At 49.5% G+C, this 27,474-nt stretch overlaps 1 protein-coding gene across 1 annotated transcript in view; it reads right to left on the reverse strand.

Annotated features, from left to right (window-relative positions):
• Positions 1–338: 338 nt before the first annotated feature.
• The window catches only part of TRRAP (transformation/transcription domain associated protein), a 280,470-nt gene continuing 253,334 nt past the window's right edge, over positions 339–27,474 (reverse strand). The window contains 4 exon segments of the mRNA XM_060260958.1: positions 339–2,026; positions 4,030–4,224; positions 7,005–7,208; positions 12,607–12,791. Of these exon segments, the coding sequence (XP_060116941.1) occupies positions 1,742–2,026; positions 4,030–4,224; positions 7,005–7,208; positions 12,607–12,791 (869 nt within the window). The 3' untranslated portion in view covers positions 339–1,741.

Raw genomic sequence — 27,474 nt, forward strand, 5'->3', positions numbered from 1 at the left:
GGTCCTGGTGAGTACTGGGATAGGAGACCACCACGGAAGTCCAGGGTGCCTATGAGGAGGCAGGCAATGGCAAACTCCCTCTGAACGTCTCTTGCCTTGAAAGCCTGGCTGTGACTTGACGGCAAAGAGGGGGAAAAATTGGTCGACAGTCATACTTTGAATTGGGCCTGGGAACTATCGCAGCATAGAACTATGTAATGCACAGGATGTAGCAGCATGGAGCAGTGGTTAGAACATCAGTTTAGGGATCCCAGCTTTGAGCTAGTCACGTACACTGAGCCTAGCCTACCTCACAGGATTGGTGTGAGGATAGAAAAGTAGAGTACAACGAAAGCCACTTTGAGTTATTTAATTATTTTTATTTTATTTTATTTTTACCCCGCCCTTCCCGTAGATGAGGTTCAGGGTGGGGGGGGGGGTTACAACTGGGGGGGGGAGAAAGGCTGGGTTATTAATGAAGTAAAATTAAACAAAATGTAATGAAGGAGGCTGAAGACAAATATCTGTGCTACAATTCCTTCTGTCTGTTTTGGAAGCTTTTTTCATTTCTTTTTTTGGGCTGCCATTTATTTCAATTTCCCAAAACGATACTCTTAGCTGCAGGAAAATGGGTGCTTTGAAAGCATTTTAGAAAATATTTATTTTGGAAAAAAAAAAGGTCATCCTGTACAAAATTTTAACTTGAACGTTCTCAACACTTTAAGGTGTGCGTGTGTATTTATATATACACACTAACATGGACTCAAAACAAAAAGTCTTTTAATATCTTTCTCTCTCTTTTTTTAAAAATTACAAAGGTAAAAAGCTAAAAACGTTTCCCCCTCTCCCCTCAGGAAGCTACTTTATCGATAGACATTTAAATGCCTCAAAGTTCAAAAAAATATCCGCTTTATCTTATACTTTTTTGGGTTTTTTTAAACTGTTACACTGGTTCCATCCAAATACATCTTTTGATGATAACTATATAAATTCCCTTTTTACGCAGAGGCAAACTACTAAACTAGACATCAATGACAGGTCCATTTTTTCCGCTGTACAGCAGGCCCCTCCACCCCCAGGGGGAAGAAAAAGAAAGAAATACCCACTCCTAACACAATGTGAACATTGCTCGAACTACAAGCAAAAACACAGCAGTCTCCTATACATTGTTTAAAAAAACTGTACAAATTCACTGTAGCTCATGTATGTTTCCAATTGGATTAAAACACTATTTCAAGCCGTCTTGGTACCAAGGTGAAGGCAAAAGAGGAAGGAGAACTTTGTTCTGAGTAGCCCCCCCCCCACAAAAAAAAGTCCATACAGCACGTTCCCACCATGTAGCAACGCTCGCTTTCTTCAACGTGTATAAAAAGGCCTTAGAAGCTCAACGCGGGTCGGATCCTCAGCTGGCAAAGCAACGTCAATATCTCCACGTTTGACTTAAAGCAAGATTTCTTCTGTGCGCTATGTAAGTCTTCCCCCTCCCCCAATTTCCAGCTGTTCGTAAAAAAAAAAAAAGCAGCGTCACGAGCATGAGAAATTGCTTCGAAAAGGGCATTTTAAAAAACAGCAGTACTTCTGTAAACGTGATCACGCCAAAGACGGAGGGGCCCCCGGGGAGGGGAGGTTAGGAGTGGTCGTAGGAGGGATGGAGTGAGCCACGGATACTTTTCACATTTTTATCTCTCCCCACCCCTCGTCGTCATTACGCTACAAGAACTTCGCAAGCCAATCGAAAAGCGTGTGCCCCCCCAGCCCCGGTTCAGAGCCAAGGGTGCCAGGCGGGATCCATGCGGCAGAGGTTGTCCAAGCTGTTGGCCGCGGCTACCAACGTGTTCACCTTGCTCTCCCCTCCTTCAAACTGCGCCAGGTTGTGTAGTCGGGTCATGATGGCCGTCACAGCTTTCTGGACCAGAGAGACCAGCTGCTGGCTGTCCATGTTTTCGGGCTGGCCGGCGGCCGAGAGCGGGGACGAGGTATCTTCCTGTGTCTTCTTGTGCCAAGCGATTATTTCGTCTCGCAGGACCGTCTTCAGGATGCCGTCGACCTGCGAAAGAGGAGAAAGGCGGTTATGCTGGACTAAAGAGGCCATTTCAGATTGAACGAAACAGCAATCGTTTCTTAAAAAACCCCTGCGCGCTGGAGCCACCCCCTGTGTAAATCTTTCTCCGTGGTTCTCCGTGCCTAAGACGAGCCATGTTTATTCATTGTCACATTATGTATTTCTTCTACCGAGATGCATCTTTGCCAAGCAAGCTTTTCCCGAAAAACTAGGTCACTGGACGACAGAGCTCTGGTACTAGAAGTCAGAGGATGCTGATAAATGACTGTGACTCCTCTCTTTGGGAAGGACGACGGTCCCTCTATTTTCTTAAGTGTTCTTGAGATGCGACAGCCCCGAGGCAGTTCACACGTGAATGCAGACGAAACTGCCTTTTACTGAGCCAGACCCTTGGTCCATATCAAGGCCAGCACTGCGTACTCGGACTGACAGAAGCCCTCCAGAGTCTCTGGGCAAGGTCTTTTCTCTTCATCCACGATGTGGTCCTTTAAACGGGAGGTGCCAGGGATTGAACCTGGGACCTTCCGCATCCGAAGCGGCGGCTCTTCCACTGAGCCTCAGCCCCTCCCCAAATTCACCCCTCAGTTCGCGACAAAAACAAATGAAAAACAACACACGAGCCAAGCCAGAATGCAAATCAGCTGCAGCGCGAGGAGGAGCGATCTCCCCCTCCTTCCCTGCGCCCCTCGGCGGGATCTGCGCTTCTTTTATCTCGCAGCGACCCAAGAGGAGACCCAATGCATCAGTGCAGCCCGTGGGATGATGACCTAGTAAGAGTACTGCCAAGCCACAGTGCTGCAGAGACTTCCAGCGGGAGCTGACAGAAAACCGAACTGTCCTTGAGCTGCCTGGAAAATATCGGGAGACGTCTGAACCACAACCCTCCCCCCTTCCGGGATGTGTCAGCTCCACATGCTCCCCTACCACAGCAGTTCACAAACGACAGGAAAGAGACACCGTGCTTGGAGGGAAGCGGATCTCAAGGGCAGGCCTCGGATTCAGTGGGAGCCCACAGGAGCACAGCTCCTGCATTTTTCTGAGAGTTCCACCTACTCCTTCTGAGAGTTCCACCTCCTTCTGAGAGTTCCACCTCCTTGTCCACTGAATAGCAGGTGCAGCTGCATAACAATCCCTGGATGAGCTCCACCACCTGTTTTTCTACAAAACGATCCCTGCTCAAGGGTATCAACACCGAACTCTGACAGTGCTGTCAGACTCCCCCGTTACCGTGTCGGGAGTCCGGGGCCACAGTGCCCTCCGGTGGGCCTTTTTCTCGGCTCAACCTTGGTCAAGCCTCAGTTACGGAGAAGAGGGAGATTCTAGCTCCCCCCTGACTCTCTGTGTTCTTAGGGGGAGGGACGGCGGCTCAGTGGTAGAGCATCCGCTTGGTAAGCAGAATGTCCCAGGTTCAATCCCCGGCATCTCCAAAAAAGGGTCAGGCAAATAGGTGTGCAAAACCTCAGCTTGGGACACTGGAGAGCTGCTGCCAGTCTGAGTAGATAATACTGACTTTGATGGACCAAAGGTCTGATTCAGTAGAAGGCAGCTTCTTATGTTCTTATGTGTGAATACAGGGATGGGGCTCCAACTCCTGGACGACTGAAAAGCCAAGACTACATCTGCACCGTGTAGTCCCTAGTCTAATGAAGAGCCACTTCTCCATCCCGGATACACCACCATCACCAGCGCATGCAACGCAGCAACTGCAGTCTGTCAATTTCACCAGGGTATTTCAATTTCTGGGCCCTGCCCAAGATGTCCATGTGAAAAAGTTCTACAAACATAAACTTGACGTTCATTCCACACGTGTCCTGCTTCCACAAAAGCGAGCGAAGGGATTTCCCCTTGCTCGTTACAGGCTTCACTGCACCACCGTCACACACCAATGTTCAGTCCTGCTCATGAAGGTCTTCTCCTCGCTCCGAACATCCCTTCTGAAAACTTGTCGCAATTCGCGAAATGCGCCGATGGAACCTCGCGGGACGTACCTTAAAGTTCGGCTGCGCAAAGCAGCGAGCCACTGCAATCATGGAAGCCGTCAGAGGGCCAGAGACGCCAATGGTGGTGAGGAATTCGGAAATGTTGGGGGTCAGGCGGAACGGCACGGGGCGGTTGGCGTCAAGATCCCCGGTCGCATCGTTGATGTCGAAGCGGAAATAGGCCACGTTCAGCTTGCCGGTGTCCTGCGGTTAAAATATGAGGGGAGAGAGAGACACACGCAAAGTTAAGGCTCCAAAAGGGAAAGGAAAATACACTGCTGTTCACCGTTAAATCTTAGGGCAAAGGTTTTGCTCCTAGCAAGAGCACCCCGGCATCTCTAGAAAGCATCCCTTGGATTCCGAGTGCGAATTGAATGCAAGGACTTTTTCCAATAGCTCTTCAGCTCCCGTGTCCTCCTGCACAGGCAAGCCCAGTGCAAAATTCAGTTTAACAAGAATCTGAGATATGTGTGTTATTTCTGATTAGCCAGTGCAGAGAGGTGACAGAAGAGAACACCCCGTGCCAAGAATTTGTCCTGAAAGAATGGGCTCTTTTGTGGAGCTGGGTGGAGAGATGAGGCTGGAAAGAGATCTCTCTTCTGTCCCTCCCCATCCCACCACCACCTGTGCATGCCAACACAGTGCTTCATTGTCTAGTCTAAGTAAGCATCTGAAAAAGCTAAGGCTGGACAGCAGAGATTCAAAAACGAAGTGGGCACGTATCATTCAGAATAACAGAATCACTGACTTGGAAGCTGCCTTCAGTCTCTGTAGAATGGGTGGGATATAAATCTAACATAATAAATAAATAATAATAACAAATAAGGCACTTGCAGGGTCATCTAGTCCAACCCCCTGTACAATGCAGGAAATGCACAAACCCCTCCCCCTAAATTCACAGGATCTTCATTGCTGTCAGATGGCCATCTAGCCTCTGTTTAAAAACCTCCAAGGAAGGAGAGCCCACCACCTCCTGAGGAAGCCTGTTCCACTGAGGAACCGCTCTAAACTCACAAATACCTCCCCCTAAATTCACAGGATCTTCATTGCTGTCAGATGGCCATCTAGCCTCCGTTTAAAAACCTCCATGGAAGGAGAGCCCACCATCTCCCGAGGAAGCCTGTTCCACTGAGGAACCGCTCTAAACTCACAAATACCTCCCCCAAAATTCACAGGATCTTCATTGCTGTCATATGGCCATCTAGCTTCTGTTTAAAAACCTCCAAGGAAGGAGAGCCCGCCACCTCCCGAGGAAGCCTGTTCCACTGAGGAACTGCTCTAAACTCATAAATACCTCCCCCAAAATTCACAGGATCTTCATTGCTGTCAGATGGCCATCTAGCCTCTGTTTAAAAACCTCCAAGGAAGGAGAGCCCACCACCTCCCAAGGAAGCCTGTTCCACTGAGGAACTGCTCTAAACTCACAACCCCCTCCCCCTAAATTCACAGGATCTTCATTGCTGTCAGATGGCCATCTAGCCTCTGTTTAAAAACCTCCAAGGAAGGAGAGCCCACCACCTCCCGAGGAAGCCTGTTCCACTGAGGAACCGCTCTAAACTCACAAACCCCTCCCCCTAAATTCACATCTTCATTGCTATCAGATGGCCATCTAGCCTCTGTTTAAAAACCTCCAAGGAAGGAGAGCCCACCACCTCCTGAGGAAGCCTGTTCCACTGAGGAACCGCTCTAAACTCACAAATACCTCCCCCTAAATTCACAGGATCTTCATTGCTGTCAGATGGCCATCTAGCCTCTGTTTAAAAACCTCCAAGGAAGGAGAGCCCACCACCTCCCGAGGAAGCCTGTTCCACTGAGGAACCGCTCTAAACTCACAAACCCCTCCCCCTAAATTCACAGGATCTTCATCGCTGTCAGATGGCCATCTAGCCTCTGTTTAAAACCTCCAAGGAAGGAGAGCCCACCACCTCCTGAGGAAGCCTGTTCCACTGAGGAATCACTCTAACAGTCAGGAAGTTCTTCCTAATGTTGAGCCAGGAACTCTTTTGATTTAATTTCAACCCATTGGTTCTGGTCCTACCTTCTGGGGTCACAGAAAACAATTCCACACCATCCTCTATTTAATTCCAGTCAAGTCTAGCATGCCTTGTATTCCACATGAAGCTGCCTTCTACTGAATCCGACCCTGGTCAGTATTATCTACTCAGACTGGCAGCAACTCTTCAGAGTCTTAGACTGAGATCTTCTGCCTCATCCTTTTTAACCAGAGATGCCGGTGACGGAACCTTTCTTTTTTAATTACTGTTCTCACGACAATAGTCAGAGACAGCGAGATGTCACGTGCTAAAAGGAAAGCCTGAAGTTTGCTATCTGACATTGTGATTTTACTACAGCTGCTGAAAGTGCAGCCACATGCAAAGTTATCTTTTTAATGTTCATCTCTTAGTAACCTAAGAAGATTTAACTTCTACAGCGATAAGATTCCCGCTCAAGTGAAGGGGAAATCAGTTCAGCTCTCAAATCTGAAAATTCAGGCCACTCCAAAAGGATATGATCTAGAGTCGATTTGGTTAGTACCACCAGGGACTGAACCTGCCCAGGAAACTAAGACCACAGGGAACGGTCCTCTTGACTGTCCCATCAACCGGTGAAGTTCATTTGATGAGTACATGAGAGGGCCTTTTCAGTGGCAGCCCCATGGTTATGGAACAACCTCCCCAAGGAGGTGTGCTTGGCCCCCCACACTCTCTATCTTAAGGAGGTAGCTGAAGAAAAAATTTATTGATGATGGCATTCGATTAATTCTTCTGCCTACTGGCAGTTTTAAAATATTGATTTTAACCCAGTGGTTTTTATGTATTTTACTACTATTTAGATTGTAAGCCTATTTCGATTGTAAGCCTATTTCGATTGTAAGCCTATTCCGATTGCAAGCCTATTTCGATTGAGTTCCTATATGGTAAAAAGCCAGCGGATAAACGTTTTCAATAACGTGAATGAGTGAAGCCGGCTCCTTAAAGGCCTACCTGAGCAATCTGCAACATCTCAGGGTTGAGCCTGTTCAAGTGGAAGACAAATTCAGCAAAGCCGATCAAGGCCAGCTGGATAGTGAACATCTTCCGGAAGGTCCAGTAATCGGTGGCGTTGGGGAAGGTGTGCAGGGCCCACTCCTTCAGCATGCTGCGCGGCACCATGTTGCCTTGGACCTCCTTCAGAATATCTCGGAGGACCTGGCAGGGAGAGAAGGACGTTATCTGGGCAATTAACCAGAAGGGCTGTCGGGGAAGGGGAGGCGATCTCAAGGGTAACACTTTCTCAAAGAATAGTATTGAATGGAATTAGTCCTGCATATAGAGAGAGTAAGCAGTTAATTAGTATGCAAAATAGCAAACATGTTTTTAACAGATTAAAGGAATAACAAGTTTGGGTCTGGTAATCGTCGGTCTGGGTTCAACTGTTGGGAAAACCGCAAAAACAATAAACATGTCAGGATTACAGACTGACGTCTACGTCATTAGGTTTCGTAATTGTGAAGAGTAATAACTTTGGAGTCTTGTAACGGCCAACACGGCTGCCCCACCCGGATCTATGAAGAACCGGATTATTCAAGACGGCTCTTCCATGCAGGACACAGGGTAGCACTGCAAACATGATTTCACAAGGTCCCTTGGAGAAATTATTAGGGACTGTGGTCTACTCTACTGTGTATGGGCTGCTGTAACTTGGTTCCTACTTATGTAATCTCGCTTCATTTCATGTGTCATCGTGTTAACACATACTTCGGCTTCAATTCCGTTTCTTAGATCTCACTGTTTATCAAATGTCCCCATCCTGTCGACTGCATCGACTCAATCTGCGGAACCCTCCTCGAACCCGGGGAGAAAAGCAGATGATAAATAACGTAAATAGCTAAATACGGCCAGGGACCGCCTTTCCCCGCATGTACCCCAGAGAGCACTTCGGTCGGGGTCTCAGAATCTGCTCCCCGGCGTCAAAGAGGCCGGGCTCAAGATGACCAGAGCCAGGGCCTTTTCGGTGGTGGCTCCTGCCTGGTGGAATGAGCTGCCGGAGGAGGCTAGGGCCCTGCGAGAGCTTCCACACTTCCGCAAGGGCCTGTAAAATGGTGCCCTCCCATCAGGCATTCTCAAATCAAAATCGATAACGACAGGACAGGAGAGCAGAAATTAATCCACTTGGCCCACCTCCAACATCGTATTGTGACGGGGGATCTTTTTCTAAGAGGACATCCAGCAGGAATACTTGAATAATAAAATTTTAACATCGATCGCATTGGTAGCATCCGCCGTCATCGACACATCGATATATTTTAATGCGAGATCAAACAGCACCTACCATTGTTTCTATGCAATTGTTTTTATTCATGATGTACTTGCATTTTTATCTTTTGTCTATTAATATCGGTCTTATAAGCTCCTAACGTGAGCCGCCCTGAGCACGTTTCGGTGGGGAGGGCGGGATACAAGTTGAATGAATGAATGAATGAATGAATGAATGAGTATCTGGTCAAGGCTGGATGGGCCAAATGGGAGAGGCAAGCAGAACAACAGTATTGTAAGGAGAAAATGGTGGGCAAGCTTTCATGAGAACACAAATAAAGTGAATAGAAGCAGAAGAAACCTTCTACCCCTTTTAGATTCAGGAGGGTAGCCACACTGGTCGGCAGCAACAGAACATAGTTTTTGAATCCAGTGTCATCTTTACAACCAACGAGGTTTAATTCCGGATATAAGCCCTGCGTCCATGCACACACGGAAGCTTATACCCAGAACTAAACTTTGTTGGTCTTCAAGATGCCAATGGACTCAAACTTCCAGTGTTTTAATGAAACTACCGATATCTACTGTGACACCCTTGCACCAAGATTCACTACAATGATATCTAGAAGAAGAAGAAGATATTGGATTTATATCCCGCCCTCCACTCCGAAGAGTCTCAGAGCGGCCTACAATCTCCTTTCCCTTCCTCCCCACAACAGACACCCTGTGAGGTGGGTGGGGCTGGAGAGGGCTCTCACGGCAGCTGCCCTTTCAAGGACAGAGTCTCAGAGCAGCTCACAATCTCCTTTCCCTTCCTCCCCCACAACAGACACCCTGTGAGGTGGGTGGGGCTGGAGAGGGCTCTCACGGCAGCTGCCCTTTCAAGGACAGCTCTGCCAGAGCTATGGCTGACCCAAGGCCATTCCAGCAGGTGCAAGTGGAGGAGTGGGGAATCCAACCCGGTTCTCCCAGATAAGAGTCCGCACACTTAACCACTACACCAAACTGGCTCTCTAAGTGGCACTTTTAAGAGGGCATACCCTGGACTCTTTACTCCTACTTTTTTGAGATGGCTGCCGTTTTCCTGGCACGGATCTCAAGCCCCAGATGCCGGTCTGATCTTTCCCAGTACTTAGTATGCTGCCGAGGCCCTGCGATTAGTTTCGAGCATCTGTGTGTTAATGTTACCGCACACACCGCAGCCAGAGTTGCGCGGCACATGTAAACATCTGCGAACTACCTCCATATTTAATTACCACAGCCCGGCCTGGCCTAATTAATTAGAAAGAGAAATAACGTTGGGACCCGCTCCAGCGCGCTTGAAAGGAATGATAATCGCACCGGCTGAAATTAATTTACACCGGGAGGGCTAAAATCTGCACAACCTGAAGGCAAGAGCCTCAAACAAGAAAAGGGAGGGGGAGGGATGGAAAAAAGGAAGAGTTGTTCCAGGTCACTTACGTTTACTTTATGATACGCAAATGACTGAAAGGACAGTCATTTCAGGTACAAATTAGCATCATCAACACACCTGGAATTCTACCAATTAAGTGGGAAAGAGAAGAAGTGCGGCTTTTGCGTAGCAAACATAAACAGCTAAAACCCAGTTTACGTTTGCTACGCAGAAGCTGCGGCACTTCCTGTAACTCCGGCGCAGATGGTGGGAAAATCCGACCGGACGCTGCGGAGGGAACGGGATTGCGACTGCGAGGTAAGCTGTGTGCGAAAACGGTATGACTCTACCTTCTTAAGCTATTAAACTAATATTTCATTATACAGCTGAAAGTGATGGCATATTACATCTTTTTAAAATACCATTTTGGGGGGCAGGTTGGGGGAAGGGCTCACACCGTGTCTTAGTGTCCTGAATCCCCACGAGGCCTCTGTTGAACATAATGGAGGTAATCTACCTAAGACAGTGCTATCCTTATTCTTTAAAGTAAGGTAAGATAGCATTCGGAGGATGGTGGAAGACAGAAGGGCCTGGCGCAGCTTTGTCCATGGGGTCGCAAAGAGTCGGACTCAACTGTGCAACTGAACAACAACAAAAGACAGCATTTATTGTACACAGCAGAAGGCCATTATAATTGAAGAAGATATTGGATTTATATCCCGCCCTATACTCTGAATCTCAAGAGTCTCAGAGCGGTCACAATCTCCTTTACCTCCCCCACCCCACAACAGACACCCTGTGAGGTGGGTGGGACTGAGAGAGCTCTCCCAGAAGCCGCCCTTTCAAGGACAACTCCTACAAGAGCTCTGGCTGACCCAAGGCCATTCCAGCAGGTGCAAGTGGAAGAGTGGGGAATCAAACCCGGTTCTCCCAGATAAGAGTCCACACAGTTAACCACTACACCAAACTGGCAATCGATCACAAATACTATGAAATGGAAACCATAAGCAACACTATTCGCAAAGTACCAGATTTGAAAGTGCTTGTTATGCTAAAACTGGGGTCCCTGACCTTTTCCAGCTTGCAGGTGACTTTGGAATTCTGATACGCAATGGTAGACACAGACACAAAATGGCTGCCACAAAATGGCTGCTGTAGGAGGCGGAGCCAGACACAAAATGGCTGCCGCAGATTACTTTCAGCCACCCAGTGAAGATCTTTGCGCAGTGGTGGCAGCTGTTGCAAAAGTCAACATTTTTTTTAAACAATCTGCTGCCTTATACTGAGTCAGGCCGTTCCAGCGCAGTTCAAGAGCTTATGCAGAGGTGCTGAACTCACTTGTTAGGAGGGCCAGATCTGACACACAAATGAAACTTTGCGGGGCAGGCCATCTGAGTCATAAAATGTAATGTGAGGTAACAGAGATATAAACTTCATAAAGGACGCAGACATACACAATTAAAGATGTTATTTTTAACTTAAAATACAGACACGCTTAAAACTCTTCCAATATTTTCTTTAAAACGGAAAGGTGGCAATGCTTTTTTAAAACTAAAACATCAAGGAAAAGCACAAGGATCACAGCAGAAACTAAAAAAAATACAAAATGCTCTGAGCCCGGGGAAACAATGAAATGGCACAGCAAGCTTCCCCCCCTTCCTCCCGGGTCTACTCAAATTGGCAACGGCTCTCCAGGATATTCCCCTTTGGCTGTAGATTCCCAGGTTACAGTACTCACTAGGTCAGGCCCATTGAGCAGAGACAAGCTGCCTCAAAGCATCAACCCTTTATTTGCAAGGACACAACTCCTGGAAGCCTGAGCATCAGCTGTCAGTGGAACTATCTCCACTCCACTGAAATACACTGCAGCACACATAAAGCTGCAAGGAAAACGTGGAATGAATCTTCCACCGAGGTCCCCAGCGCCCTATCTATCTGGGCACAGAGACCTTGATGGAAAATCCACTCCACCTTCTCCCCGCAGTTTTTGTTTGCTTTTTACAGCAGCTGCCCTTTCAAGGACAACTCCTGCCAGAGCTATGGTTGACCCAAGGCCATTCCAGAAGGCGCAAGTGCAGGAGTGGAGAATCAAGCCCTTCTGCTGGAGAGAAGCCACTCCGCTAGGAGGGCATGTCCACAGGACCAAACCCATAGCGGGCAGGAGATAACACTGCAAGTGGGCACTCACACACACTAAAGGCCCCCCCCCCCATGGAGAAGAACGAGGGCGATGGCCGCCTCCCACGTGAAAACTCCAAGGCTGTTCTGAATCCCAAGTGCAGGGACTGCATCAGGGGGCCACCGAGAACCACCCCCCCCCACACACACAGAGTGCCATCTAATAAAAGAAGAAGAAGATATTGGAATTATATCCCGCCCTCCACTCTGAAGAGTCTCAGAGCGGCTCACAATCTCCTTTAGCTTTCTCCCCCACAACAGACACCCTGAGAGGTGGATGGGGCTGAGAGGGCTCTCACAGCAGCTGCCCTTTCAAGGACAACCTCTGCCAGAGCTATGGCTGACCCAAGGCCATTCCAGCAGGTGCAAGTGGAGGAGTGGGGGACTCAAACCCGGTTCTCCCAGATAAGAGTCCGCTCACTTAACCATTACACCAAACTGCTGCGTCATACACCTTGTCTTTTTATCTGGTCATAATTATACCCTATTAATCATGCAAGGTGGAGAGGTAATGAGGTTCTTTGGAGGGTTCGTCTTTTTTTCAGAGGCTCGCCACAATATTAATGTGTTGCAGGTGCTCTCCGTGTCCTCGAGCGATTCTGCTTTGAAATATTATTTTGCTGACGGAGGAGGAAGGAGGAGGAGGGTGGGGGGGAAGGGGAGAGGAGAGCGTGGGACGGATGCATCGAACACAAAGCCAGGTAAGCAAGAAGGTTACTTAAACAAGCCTGGAGGGGGAAAAAAAAGTTTTTTTGAAGAATTATCCCGAAATCTTGATACCTGATGGCTGGCCTGGGTCCCTCGGGCCTGGACGGTGGCCAGTCGGTCGTAGTAACGGGAAATGGGGCTGTCGTGTTCGATCCCCTTCTTGGCGCAGCGCTGCTTGTAGATCTCCACCAGGGAGAGCGAGGAGGGATTGTCTTCGACCAAGCGCATCTGGGGAGAGACGGCCACGACCCGGGGGACTGCAGGAAGGGTGGGGAAAAAGAGGATGAGGGACAGGATCCGGGGGGGGGGGGAGGAGGAGAGAAGTGGGGAGAATTCCATTAATTTAAGATAATTATCCTGAGAATGGGAAAGAACCCACCGCATTTGCCCTCTGCCCCAGGACTGCTGCAGAGATCTAACCTCCGACCTTCTCCACGGCCACCCTGAGATTCCCGCTAGGCCCCCTCGATGTTATCAAATGCCTCCCTCGCTCTCTAACCGTGCAGGTCGCTCTTCTCCTGGTGGTGGTGACTTATGGTGACTCCAAAGGGTTTTCAAGGCATGAGAAGTTCAGAGGTGGTTTGCCCTTGCCTGACTCTGAATAGTGATCCAGGACTTCCTTGGTGGTCTCCCATTCAAGCACTAACCACAGCCAAACCTCCTTGCCTTCCAAAATCTTTTGAGACTGGGCAGCCTGTTCTCCCTTGCTGTTCCTGAAATTCCACCCCCCTCACCTAATGTGCCCGACAGCACCCCGTTCTCTTCCCCCAAATTCACCTCTCCTCAGCAGCCTTTGGCTTAAATCCTTACTTCTCACACTGAATCATAACCGAGCTTAACTCCATGTAACTGCCCTATGCACCTGCTGCCATTTTGTCTACCTACCAACCTCCTTTTCAGGACACGTGCTCAAAAGCTAGGCAGAAACACAAATAAGGAAAGAAGACAAAAATAAATTTGCTCAGGTTCATACTCCCTCCCCGTTCCTCTGTTGTCTTCCCCAGGGTCAAAATTTTGACCCCTGATTCCTGCGTGGAGTTCTTCCTGGTGCCCACCCGTGGTTTTGAGTAAGGTGGCCAGGGCCTTTTCGCCACCTCACCCTACCACCAATCAGCTGGGGGGTAGGGTTACACAGAAGAATAGATGCTTTTGAGCTGTGGTGCTGAAGAAGAATCTTGAGAGTCCCTTGGACTGCAAGAAGATCCAATCAGCCAGTTCTAAGGGAAATCAACCCAGACTGATCCCTGGAAGGTCAGATGCTGAAGCTGAAGCTCAAAGACTTTGGCCACCCAATGAGAAGGGAGTACTCACTGGAGAAGACCTTGATGCTGGGAAAGACAGAAGGTAAAAGAAGAGGAGGACGGCGAAAGATGAGATGACTGGACAGCATTACTAAAGTAACAAACACGAATTTGAGCAGACTTCGGAGGATGGTGGAAGACAGGAGGGCCTAGCGCGACTTTGTCCATTGGGTCACAAAGAGTCGGAGTCGACTGTGCGACGGAACAACAACAAAGAGTTAGTCTGCTGTGACCCAGATGATCGTGACCCTCACTGGCCTCTCTTATAACCCAAAGATTCCCATGGGCTCAGTTGGGGAGCCAGTTTGGTGTAGTTTTTAAGGGCGCAGACTCCTATCTGGGAGAACCAGGTTTGACTCCACACTCCTTCACTCGCAGCTGCTGGAATGGCCTTGGGTCAGCCATAGTTCTCGTAGGAGTAGTCCTTGGAAAGGCAGCTGCTGTAAGAGCTCTCTCAGCCATACCTACCTCACAGGGTGTTTGTTGTGTGTGTGTGGGGGGGGGGTAAAGGAGACTGTGAGCTGCTCTGAGACTCTGAGATTCAGAGTATAGGGTGAGATATACTTGACCCCTGCGGCTTTCGCCCGGGCCATGGGACAGAGACAGTGCTGGTCGCCTTGGTAGATGACCTCCAATGGCAACTGGATCGAGGCGGCGTGGCAGTGCTGATGCTGTTAGATCTGTCGGCTGCGTTCGATACGGTCGACCATCAGTTACTGACCCGCCGCCTCGCCGACATAGGGGTTAGGGGGTTGGCCCTACAATGGCTTTCCTCCTTCCTCAAGGGACGGGGACAAAGGGTGGCAGTTGGGAGTGAGCTGTCCCAGCGGCACAAATTAGATTGTGGGGTGCCGCAGGGAGCAGTTCTCTCCCCGATGTTATTTAACATCTACATGCGCCCCCTTGCTCAGATTGCCCAAAGGTATGGGCTTGGGTGCCATCAATATGCAGATGACACCCAGCTCTATCTGCTAATGGATGGCCGGCCTGACTGCGTCTCAGGGAATCTGGATCTGGCACTGCAGGCTGTGGCAGGTTGGCTTAGGCTGAGTGGGCTGAAGTTGAACCCGACGAAGACAGAGGTCCTTTGCGTGGGTCGCGGCACTCAGGGAGGAGAAATTCCTCTCCCAGTTTTTGACGGTGTGCCGCTGAAAGTGGCGCATCGAGTCAGGAGCTTGGGAGTGCTACTGGAGCCTTCACTATCAATGGAGGCCCAGATAGCAGCCACTGCCAAGTCGGCGTTTTTTCATCTGAAGCGGGCAAGGCAGTTGGCTCCCTTCCTAGAGCGTCGGGACCTAGCAACAGTGATCCATGCAACGGTCACCTCAAGATTGGATTACTGTAATGCCCTCTACATGGGGCTGCCTCTGTGCTGAACCCGGAAGCTGCAGCTGGTGCAGAACGCGGTGGCTAGGCTGTTATTAGGGCTCCCGAAGTGGGAGCACATACAGCCGGGGCTGCGCAGACTGCACTGGCTGCCAGTTGTATACCGGATTCGTTACAAAGTGCTGGTTATCACCTTTAAAGCTCTATATGGTCGAGGACCTGCCTACCTGAAGGACCGTCTCTCCTCATATGAACCCAAGAGAGCGCTGAGGTCAGCTGGGAAGAACCAGCTGACTATCCCCGGGCCGAAGGAGGCAAAATTAAAGAATACCCGTACACGGGCCTTCTCCGTTGCAGCTCCACACCTATGCAACCAGCTCCCGGAAGAAGTGCGGGCCCTGCGGAGCCTTGAACAGTTCCCGCAGGGCCTGCAAGACCATCCTTTTCAGGATGGCCTTTACCTGACTGAACGACCGATGATTCGCCTTAAGTGATTCCGCCATAATAGTTACGCCTAATCGAGTAGCACCAGGAATGTTAATTTTAATTGGAATGTTTTTAAGTGAATGTGATTTTAAAACCTGTTGTATAATTTATTGTATGGATCGAGATGTCGTTAGCCGCCCTGAGCCTGCTTCGGCGGGGAAGGCGGGATATAAATAAAATATTATTATTATTCAATACAGAACCACAGAGTTGGAAGGAACCTCCGGGGTCGTCTAGTCCAACCCCCTGCACAATGCAGGAAGCTCACAAACACCTCCCCCTAAATTCACAGGACCCACTGCTGTCAGACGGCCATGTTTCCAAAACCCATCGTAACACCAAGCATGAGGGCCAAAAAGAAAACGGCGCTGGGAGACCAAACCCACTGCTGGATTTACGGCAACCGGATCTTGCCGCTCTTTCTGGAACTCCAGGCGGTGTGCTCTGGAAGTCTCAACCAGGGAGTGACAAGAGACTACCCCTGACCCCCAGCCGATACTGAGAAACCTCTATCACGTGCCTTCCAAACACACCCTGGTCCCTATTGTCTGAGAAGAGAAACGGAGTTAATTGGCGCACAGATTATCAGCTCTCAGACGCAGCCAAGACGATCAACTGAAGTGTATCAAATGGTGGTCTCCATTCCCCCTTGAGAGCCTTGCTATGAAAGAGAACGCCAAAGCACCGCTTAACCGGTCTTTGCCAGGCACCAGGCTTTTCTAAAGGGGTTGGGGGCATCGCATCTAAGTGGGTTCCACCCCGCCCCCCTTGTTGCACCAGCCACAAATCTGGGGATCCGGGGAACCTTGTTTGCTTGTTTCTCTGTGGACGATCAGTTTTGTTTGGACACAAAAACCCACCTCCTGCCAACCCGCCTGCTTTATCTGACCAGTAAAAAGCCGGCACCCAGGCCCGTAGCCAGGAAATTCCAGGCGGGGGGGGGGGGGGGGCAGGGGAGAAAATTTTAGATGGGGGGGGCTGCGGGACCCAAAATGACATCTGGCTTCGAGGGCTATGAACAGGACTTCGCTGTGCTCACTGCTGAGGTCACGAATTGCATCGGGAAGGTGCCCAAGTTGCAGGGAGAGGTGATTTACAAAAGAAATGGTGGAGCTCATCTCCCTCTTGAGCGATGCTGCAATTGTTCAGAGCAGCAGCGAGTGGCAGTGAGCAAAGGGGGCAGATGGGCAGCTCTCCAATGGTGGGGCCATACAGATGGAAGGGGGAGGGGTTGAATGGGGCAGCCTTCTCACAGGCCACCTCTCTGTGACACCCAGAAGCCAAGCCCTGGCTCAGAGCTAGCAGAAGTTACAGAGATCCGCAGTGATCAGGCCGGCAGTGAGGCCCGGAGACTCTGCCCTTGCTAATTCACCCATGCTCCAGCCAAAGTGGTTTTTGCTCAGCATTACACGCATGTAAGAAGAAGAATTGCAGATTTATACCCCACCCTTCTCCCTGAATCAGAGACTCAGAGCAGCTTACAATCTCTTTTATCTTCTCCCCAGACACCCTGTGAGGTGGATGGGGCTGAGAGGGCTCTCACAGCAGCTGCCCTTTGAGTGGAGGAGCAGGGAATCAAACCCAGTTCTCTCAGATAAGAGTCCACACACTTAACCACTACACCAAACTGGCTCTGTGAGGTGGGTGAGGCTGAGAGCGCTCTCACAGCAGCTGCCCTTTCAAGGACAACCTCTGCCAGAGCTATGGCTGACCCAAGGCCATTCCAGCAGGCGCAAGTGGAGGAGTGGGGAACCAAACCCGGTTCTCCCAGGAAAGAGTCCACACACTTAACCACTACACCGAACTGGCTCTCCAGAGACCTTATGCAGATTCTTCATTCTGCCCTCCAAGTCAAGGAACTGGAAGGGATTATTTTTCTTTAGTCAATGACTTCCCCAACTGTCTTCCCTCTCCCCGCCCCCCGCCAAACGGAATTACCAGGTGTCACAAATAAAGGAAAACTTGCTTGCACGGGTAACCTGAGAAACATCTGACTGGCTTTTGTTACCATGGTTTTTATTCAATCATTTCAAAAACGTTTCCATTAATTTTTCTGTCACACACAGAACTATGGGAACAATAAGCGTCTGCTTCTGTTTTGCCTCCATTAAACCCTAGGGGGTGAGGGAAAAAAAACCCTCCAACGCCCGTGCAAATGACATAATAAACCCAAAAAGGGGAGGGAGAGAGAGAGAGGGAGAAATGGCTTTGGGTTGAGGTTTAAATTTAACTTTCCCCCCCACCACGCACAAACACAGAAACGTTTGGCGCCAGAATGCAAAGACGGGCACCAGATTGCCGCTGGCGATTTTGCGTTTAACTCTGGCAACCAGGAGAGAGATCTTGGGTGTCGTGATAATGTTTCTCACTGAAAATGTCAACTCAGTGTGTGTGACTGCAATAAAAAAGGCAAATGCTACGATGGGGATTATTAGGAAGGGGACTGAAAACAGATCACCCAGTATCATAATGAAAAGGTAAAGCACCAGTTGCTTCCGACTCTGGGGTGACGTCGCATCACGACATTTTCATGGCAGACTTTTTATGGGGTGGTTTGCCCTTGCCTTCCCCAGTCATCTACACTTTCCCCCCAGCAACTGGGGACTCATTTTACCAACCTCGGAAGGATGGAAGGCCGAGTCAACCTCGGGCCGGCTACCTTGAACCCAGCTTCTGCCGGGATCGACCTCAGGTCGTGAGCAGAGAGCTCGGACTGTTAACATATGAAGCTGCCTTATACTGAATCAGACCCTCGGTCCATCAAAGTCAGTATTGTCTACTCAGACTGGCAGCGGCTCTCCAGGGTTTCAAGCTAAGGTTTTTCACACCTATTTGCCTGGACCCTTTTAGTTGGAGATGCCGGGGATTGAACCTGGAACCTTCTGCTTACCAAGCAGATGCTCTACCACTGAGCCACCGTCCCTCCCGTTTCACCACTCTGCGCCACGGAGTCTCATTTGGAATACTGTGTACAGTTGTAGTCACCGCTTCTCAAAAAAGATATTATAGCACTGGAAAAAGTGTAGAGAAGGGCAACAAAAATGATTGGCCGGATGGAACATCTTTCCTAGGAAGGAAGGCTAAACAGGTCATGGCTCCTTAGCCTGCAGAAATGGCGACTAAGGGGTGCCATTATAGAGGTTTCCAAAATTATGCATGAGAGAGGAAGTAGATGGGAAAAGTCCTTTCTCAGACTACAAAAACTCAGGGGCACTCAATGAAATTAATGCGTAGTTGGCTTAGAAAAGATAAGAGGAAGTCCTTCTTCACCCAAATAGCCAATAACAAGTGGAATGGGCCACTGGCCTGATCCAACATGGCTTCTCTTATGTCCTTATGTGACAGAGTGTTGGACTGGATGGGCCACTGGCCTGATCCAACATGGCTTCTCTTATGTTCTTATGTGACACAGAGTGTTGGACTGGATGGGCCACTGGCCTGATCCAACATGGCTTCACTTATGTTCTTATGTGACACAGAGTGTTGGACGGGATGGGCCACTGGCCTGATCCAACATGGCTTCTCTTATGTTCTTATGTGACACAGAGTGTTGGACTGGATGGGCCACTGGCCTGATCCAACATGGCTTCTCTTATGTTCTTAAGTGACACAGAGTGTTGGACGGGATGGGCCACTGGCCTGATCCAACATGGCTTCTCTTATGTTCTTATGTGACACAGAGTGTTGGACTGGATGGGCCACTGGCCTGATCCAACATGGCTTCTCTTATGTGACACAGAGTGTTGGACGGGATGGGCCACTGGCCTGATCCAACATGGCTTCTCTTATGTTCTTATGTGACACAGAGTGTTGGACTGGATGGGCCACTGGCCTGACCCAACATGGCTTCCCTTATGTTCTTATAACCTTGCCACTCTAAGCCATGCATAATGACAGAGAAAGACACAGATCTACAGGAGCAGGAGGGACTCCCCTTTTTCACATGCTGAGGACAACCCCTCCCCGCTAGTCATGAGAACAGTCCGCTCTCTGGCACTGCAGAGGTTCAGACGGTGACTGAGGCCCCAGGTGCATTCTGGAGTTCCAGGCTGCCCAAAAGTAAGACAGAGGGAAACTTCCTTTTACACAGCTATGCTACCGTCACCACCAAAGGACAAGGGGGAGATGGAGATCCGGCTCAGCTGCACCATCCTCCTCAGAGGAGACTTCAGGGGAGCCAGTGCACGGCTTGTACCAAGGATGAACATTAAAAGCACTGCTGAAGCACATATCCCCCGGCAGAACACGAGTTATTGAGGAAGACTCAGCATGGGTTCTGTAAGGGAAGATCTTGCCTCACTAACCTGTTACATTTCTTTGAGGGGGTGAACAAACATGTGGACAAAGGAGACCCGATAGATGTTTACCTTGACTTCCAGAAAGCTTTTGATAAAGTTCCTCATCAAAGGCTCCTTAGTAAGCTCGAGAGTCATGGAGTGGATCAAAAACTGGCTAATTAATAGGAAGCAGAGAGTGAGTGTAAATGGGCAGTCTTCACAGTGGAGGACGGTAAGCAATGGAGTGCCGCAGGGCTCAGTACTGGGTCCCATGCTCTTTATCTTGTTCATAAATGATTTGGAGTTGAGAGTAAGCAGTGAAGTAGCCAAGTTTGCAGATGACACTAAATTGTTCAGGGTGGTGAGAACCAGAGAGGATTGTGAGGCACTCCAAAGGGATCTGTTGAGGCTGGGTGAGTGGGCGTCAATGTGGCAGATGAGGTTCAATGTGGCCAAGTGCAAAGTAATGCACATTGGGGCCAAGAATCCCAGCTACAAATACAAGTTGATGGGGTGTAAACTGGCAGAGACTGACCAAGAGAGAGATCTTAGGGTCGTGGTAGATAACTCACTGAAAATGTCAAAACAGTGTGCGATTGCAATAAAAAAGGCCAATGCCATGCTGGAAATTATTAGGAAGCGAATTGAAAACAAATCAGCCAGTATCATAATGCCCCTGTATAAATCGATGGTGCGGTCTCATTTGGAATACTGTGTGCAATTCTGGTCACTGCACCTCAAAAAGGATATTATAGCATTGGAAAAAGTGCAGAAAAGGGCAACTAAAATGATTAAAGGTTTGGAACACTTTCCCTATGAAGAAAGGTTAAAACGCTTGGGGCTCTTTAGCTTGGAGAAATGTCGACTACGGGGTGATATGATAGAGGTTTACAAGATTATGCATGGGATGGAGAAGGTAGAGAAAGAAGTACTTTTCTCCATTTCTCACAATACAAGAACTCTTGGGCATTCAATGAAATTGCTGAGCAATCGGGTTAGAACGGATAAAAGGAGGTACTTCTTCACCCAAAGGATGATTAACATGTGGAATTCACTGCCACAGGAGGTGGTGGCGGCTACAAGCATAGCCAGCTTCAAGAGGGGGTTAGATAAAAATATGGAGCAGAGGTCCATCAGTGGCTATTAGCCACAGTGTGTGTGTGCATATATATATAAATTTTTTGGCCACTGTGTGACACAGAGTGTTGGACTGGATGGGCCATTGGCCTGATCCAACATGGCTTCTCTTATGTTCCCAAGTGTATGTGACATAAGAATTGCAGAAGAAGTAGTATTGCAGATTTATACCCTGCCCTTCTCTCTGAATCAGAGACTCACAGAGGCTTACAATCTCCCATATCTTCTCCCCCCACAACAGACACCAATCTGAGAGGACTCTCACAGCAGCTGCCCTTTTAAGGACAACCTCTGCAGAGCTATGGCTGACCCAAGGCTATTCCAGCAGGTGCAAGTGGAGGGGTGGGGAAGCAAACCCGGTTCTCCCAGATAAGAGTCCGCGCACTTAACCACTACACCAAACTTTGGCAGTCTTACGATGTGTCCTGATAGGCATCCTTTTGTACATGCATGAAGCTGCCTTATACCAAATCAGAAGGAAAAATACAAAGAGCTCCACGGCATGTTAGGTACCAACTAAAGGAGAAAACCGTGGAGAGCAAATGCACAAAAATTATACCAGAATTTTACTATCATGTCCGTTAAATACAGGTAGGCAGTTCAACAGGTAAAGCTCAAAACCACTATCTCATGTTACATACAAGTAGGTAGTTCAACAGGTAAAGCCCTAAATCTGTCAACAGCAACAATGTCGGTAAATCAACCCCCCCGAATAAGGCGAGGAGCCTCTAAATAAGACAGTATGACTAAGAATCACTCCTAGTGGAGAAAAGTGTCCAAGTCAACCACTGTTTTGGGGCGCGGTTCCCTTTATCAAGATCCTGGTGCTATTCCCATAACAGCGAATAGATGTGTCAGTCTCAAAACAGGACAGGAAACCTTCAAATAGTCACCTTCACTTCTGCATCCACGGTTTTCTCTTTTAGTTTTAACTGAACCAAGCCGCTGGTCCCTCAAAGCAGCTACTGCCTAACTCTGACCGGCAGTGGCTCTGCAGGGTATCAGGCAGAGGTCCTTCACATCTCTTCCAGTGTTTTCTCTAAGCCGAGGCAGCTCACAGTTTTTTTAGCCTCTGGGCTCACACATTTTTGTCTTCGCTCAGCCTCCTCAGGACGAAGGGCCCCTGAGCGGCTCACCACTTTCATGCCAGCAGCTCACAAAGTAGAATTTTTGCTCACAAGACTCCACAGCTTAGAGGGAATATAGATTCTCTTCCCACCTGCTCCTTTATAACTGGAGATGGCGGGGATTGAGCCTGGGACCTTCTGCATGCCGAACAGATGCTCTGCCGCTGAGCCGCAGCTTCCAGGCACACCTGAAGCTGCCTTATACAGAGTCAGACCACCGGTGCATCAAAGTCCATATTGCCTCCTCTGACTGGCTGCGGCAAGGCAGAGTCTCAGGTCAATGTCTTTCTCCTCACCTACGACCTAAGCTTTTTAGCTGGAGATGGCGGGGATTGAACCTGAGACTTCCTGCATACAAAGCAGGGGTTCTTCCACTGAGCCACAGCCCTTCCCCTTGTATCATGATGTGGGACAGCATATGTAGACTGTGAGATGAGCACTGGTGAGATGAGCACTGTGAGATGAGCACTGGTGAGACCTTGTGACGGCCCCAAGGGCTCTCTGGGAGTTCCACAGGAGCAAGTTGACTGGAACTCAGATCTCCCCGGGCCACCTCCAGTTCGCACTTCACCTTTTACAACCCCAAAGCTCTGTGCTAGACCACACAACTTAACATCAGCCAGATTTAAAGCATGAGCACAGAAGCCAGGAACGGATATGCGTAACAGTTAAAAACAAATTCTTAGCATCAGCCAAAAGCACCATTATATTCTCCACTGTTTTTTTTTTTTTAAAGAAATCACTGCAAAATGTTTACCGAGTAATAAGATAGGAGGAGAAGGGATTCGGTATCCGAGTAACTGCTCCTTTGGGGGTCAAAGTTATAAAAGGAAGGGAGAAGGCTGCATCCAACGCTGTGCCTTTGTTCCGTGCATGCATCAGACAACTGACAAAGCTACTACACTTTCTCCAAAAGGAAGGGCAGAATTCAGAAGCATGTAAAAATCAATTTTAATCTTTTTTTTTTTTTAAGCCCTCTCCTTTGGTCAAGGGAGCACCTAAACCCTTTCACCCGACTCCACACTAAATGTCACAAAATGAATGAAGATATTTAGGGAAAGATGCCACAAAAATGTCACCCACCTCTGCATAATCAAAGGCAAATTTTAACATGTACTGTGTGGTGGATGTCCCCCCCCCCCAAACATACATTTGTGCTTGTGGGGAAATCTGTGGTCCAGAATCACCCATCTTTCACCTGCACCCTATACACCAGGAGTCCCCACCTTGGCTCCTCTCTCACCTTGAAAACCCCATGAGGTGGAATTTCACAGGGTCAAGCACGAGGCTAGATGGCCATCTGACAGCAATGCTGATCCTGTGAATTTAGGGGGAGGCATTTGTGAATTTCCTTGGACGAGGTGACCCTGGAGGTCCCTTCCAACTCTATGATTCTACGATTCCATGGTACTTTTAGCAGCCCGAATAGCTGGAGCTTGCAAGAGCTCAGAAGCTAAGATGGGTTGGTCAGGGTCTTTTTTGCAGGAAAAGCCCAGCAGGAACTCATTTTCATATCAGGCCACACCCCCTGACATCATCATTGTTTCGTAGAGGGCTTTTTCTTGCAGAAAAAGCCCCAGCAGACGCTCATTTGCACATTAGGCCACACCCCCCTGATGCCAAGCTAGCCGGAGCTGCGTTCCTGTGCATTCCTGCTCAAAAAAAAAAAAAAAGCCCTGGGTTGGTTATGGTGTGTACTTGGATGGGAGCCCACCAAGGAAGCCCAGGGTTGCTCTGTAGAGGGAAGCGATGGCAAACCACCTCTGCTCCTCTCTTGCCATGAGATGGTTGGGACTTCCTGTTACAGCCTGAATAGCCCAGACCGGCTGGAGCTTGTAAGAGGCTGGTTATGGTTAGTACTCAGATGGGAGCCCACCGAGGAAGTCCAAGGGGCCATGCAGAGGAAGACACTGGCAAACCATCTCTGATCCAGCCTTGCCCTGAAAACCCCACACGGTGGGACTTCACAGGGTCTCCGTGAGTCCATGGCACGCTGTACTTTTTCTTCTTTGCCCTACCTGTGAAAAAAAGGTGCCTCTTGGTGGTCTCCTTCCGCTTTTCCAAACAGGGGTTCAGGAGGCGAAGGAGCTGGAGCACCCGCTCTTCCCGGCGCGACTCCGTCAGGCAAGCGTCGTTCATGACCAGGTACGGGTAGATCTTTCCATTGTGGCCTCGGATGTAGAGTCTCCGGGCTGCGGTGTTGTGTTTTTGCACTATCTCCACTCTGGGCATAAATCTATTCAGAGAAAAAGAGAGAGAGAGAGAGAGAGAGAGATAAAAGCACCTGAGCGTCTCCAAAGTCTAAAGCGTCGTTTCCCTCTTCCGAGATGAAAGCTAGTTTTTATTTAATTGAAATGCCATACATAAAGGCTAACAAAAGGAAGCATATTAGCGACTGAGATGCCCTAGAACAAAAAATTCCTCATTATCTGGTTTTTATAATGAAATGCAGTCTTTTAAGCCACTACGCCGTCCATTATGTAGCTTGGCCAAGGTTGGTATTTTGAGTGAAAAGGCTCTGACGAGCGAGTGTGCGTATTTGTCTCCTCCAAACAGAACGGCAAAAGCACCCCCTGGTCTGCTGTAGCTCAGATTCTAACTTCCAGGCAGGCAGGGAGGCTACCCCAAAAGGCTCCCGACTTGCCAGATCACGAGAGGGAGGGCAGGAAGGGTTGCGTCAGTGCTTAAAGGTTTTTGGGGCCCTTTCTTACGTGCTCAGATCCATGCATTTGACAAAGGGAGCCGTGTTTCTCGAAAGCTTACGCTACGATAAAATTCCTTAGTCTTAAAGGTGCTGTGACGGGACTCTACGATTTTACACACCCAGGGAAATTCAGTTTGGGGTCATGAAGCAATTTTTCTCCAGGCCGGTTTGGCCAGAGGATCCTGGAGGATTTCTGCCATCTCCTGTGCATGGAGCAGGACTCACTCTGTGTGTGTGGGGGTGGGGTGGGGAATGGAAGTATTTGTGAGTTTCCTGCATTCTGCAGGGAGTTCGACTAGATGACCCTGGAGGTCCCTTCCGATTCTAGGATTCCAGCTAGATGCTTTCAGGCCCGTAGCTAGAAAAATTTTAGGTGGGGGGTGGAGGGGCGCCAGGACTTGGCAGCTTCTTCCCTCCAGCAGGCAGCCCAGCCCCAGCAGCGGGAGCCGCTGAACACGGAAGGCGCTTCCCTTCCTCCCCCCTCAACTATCAAGTCGAAGGGGAAAGCTCTTCGCATGTGCCCCCTCTGAATGAAGGTGCACGTCCCGCCCACACCCTCGTCACTCTCGGGCAGCGAGGGCCCCCTTCCCCTGCTCCATGCACCCTGCCGATTCTTTCCTCGCCTGGAGGCAACAGCCGCTTGCCTGCCCTCCCTCACGCTCTGTGAGAGGAAAGAGGAAAAGGGCGGCCAGCAGCAAGCACTGGGGAACCCCCGGGTCCTCTGAGGGCTCCACAGTGGCGGCTCTGGCTCCTTCTCCGCTGCTGGTGACTCGCTCGGCACAACTCCTGCTGCCGCCTCCTTTTCCTCAGGCCCTGCCGCCAGCCAAATGAATGAGAGGCAGATTAGAGGCCCTACAGATGGAAGGGAGGGTCGGATGGAGTGGCCTGGCCCCTCCCGGGCCCCACTATAGCTACGGGCCTGGATGCTCTCCTCTTCCTTCTGCGGCTGCTGGTTAGAGAGAGCTCAGTTCTCCATGAAGCTTTCAGTGTTCTCCTCTGAGGCTTTGGTGCAGCTTCTGCCCAGCCTCCTGCTGATCTCCACGCCCGCCCCCCCTCCAGCAAGGTAAGCGCAATAAGCTGCTTGTTACCCAGCCTGTGGGTATATTTCTCAAGGTGGTTTGAGGGAGAGATGAAAAGGCCAACCGCAAGGGAGGAGCTGGGCCACAAGGACAACAGAGGGTGACACAACGGCTGAAAGCCTGCTTGGCAGGAAAAGGAGTGTGATACAAGTCTAATAACAGGAAACAAATATCTGCTTGCTGCGTGCCCACCGTGTGCTTAAAAGCACTGCGCTAGTTCAAAGAGAGAAAATATTTCATAGGATTTCCCCCGCCCCCCGGTACTCCCCCAAATCTCCAATTCTTCCAGAAAAACTGTGGGGAAAAGGGCCTCAGGAAAAAAGTGTTTGTGTGCCCCCAGGTCCCCCTGGAGATCTCCCCTCCTGAAGATCAGATATCCTCCCAGGTTTGGGCTTCCCAACCTTTTTTTTTTGAGCCTGCAGGCACCCTTTGGACGTCAGACACACCGTCATGGGTGCAGCCGCAAAACGGCTGCCGCACCTTCCTTTCAGTCACACCTTGAAGACCCTTGTGTTTGGGGGTAGCTCCCGCCAAACCAAGTTTTTTTAGAAATCTGCAAAGCCAATGAAATCTTCACTGGCGAAAGCCCCACCTGGCCCTGCTCACTTTCTAAAAAACACCTGGTGGGCGCCAGGGAAGGTGTCGGCAGGTGCTGTGTTCAAGGTGCAGAACGGCATCTTGGATTTAAGGGCTGAATAGTTCTTATACAGCTGCCCTGAGCCCTGCCTGGCACGGAAAGGGAGCGTGATACAAGCCTAATAAAAAAGAAAATAAATATATGTTTAGAAAAAGAAGATATTGGACTTATATCCCACCCTTCACTCTGAATCACAGAGTCCCAGAGCGGTCACCATCTTCTTTATCTTCTTCCCCCACAACGGACACCCTGTGAGGTGGGTGAGGCTGAGAGAGCTCTCACAGCAGCTACCCTTTCAAGGACAACTCCTGCCAGAGCTATGGCTGACCCAAGGCCATTCCAGCAGGTGCAAGTGGAGGAGTGGAGAATCAAAGCCGGTTCTCCCACACATGCGCTTAACCACTGCACCAAACTGACTCTCCTACTACATGCCCACCATGTGCTTAAAAGCACTGCACTCATTCGAAGAGAGAAAATATTTCATAGGATTTTATTCCCACAGTACTCCCCCAAATCTCCAATTCTTCCAGAAAAATTATGGGGAAAGGGGCCTCAGGAAAAATGTGTGTGAGTCTCCCCTTGCCCCCACAGATTTTTCTGTTTTTTTTTCCCCTCAAGGCCTCTAGAAAAGAGGATAGGTCTGTGAGAAGACAGACATAAGAGAAGCCATGTTGGATCAGGCCATTGGCCCATCCAGTCCAACACTCTGTGTCACAGAAGAACATAAGAGAAGCCATGTTGGATCAGGCCAGTGGCCCATCCAGTCCAACACTCTGTGTCACAAAAGAGAAGCCATGTTGGATCAGGTCAATGGCCCATCTAGTCCAACACTCTGTGTCATACAGTGGCCAATACACATACACACA

The sequence above is a fragment of the Heteronotia binoei genome, chromosome 20 (assembly GCF_032191835.1).
Source record: "Heteronotia binoei isolate CCM8104 ecotype False Entrance Well chromosome 20, APGP_CSIRO_Hbin_v1, whole genome shotgun sequence".
Taxonomy (NCBI): domain Eukaryota; kingdom Metazoa; phylum Chordata; class Lepidosauria; order Squamata; family Gekkonidae; genus Heteronotia; species Heteronotia binoei.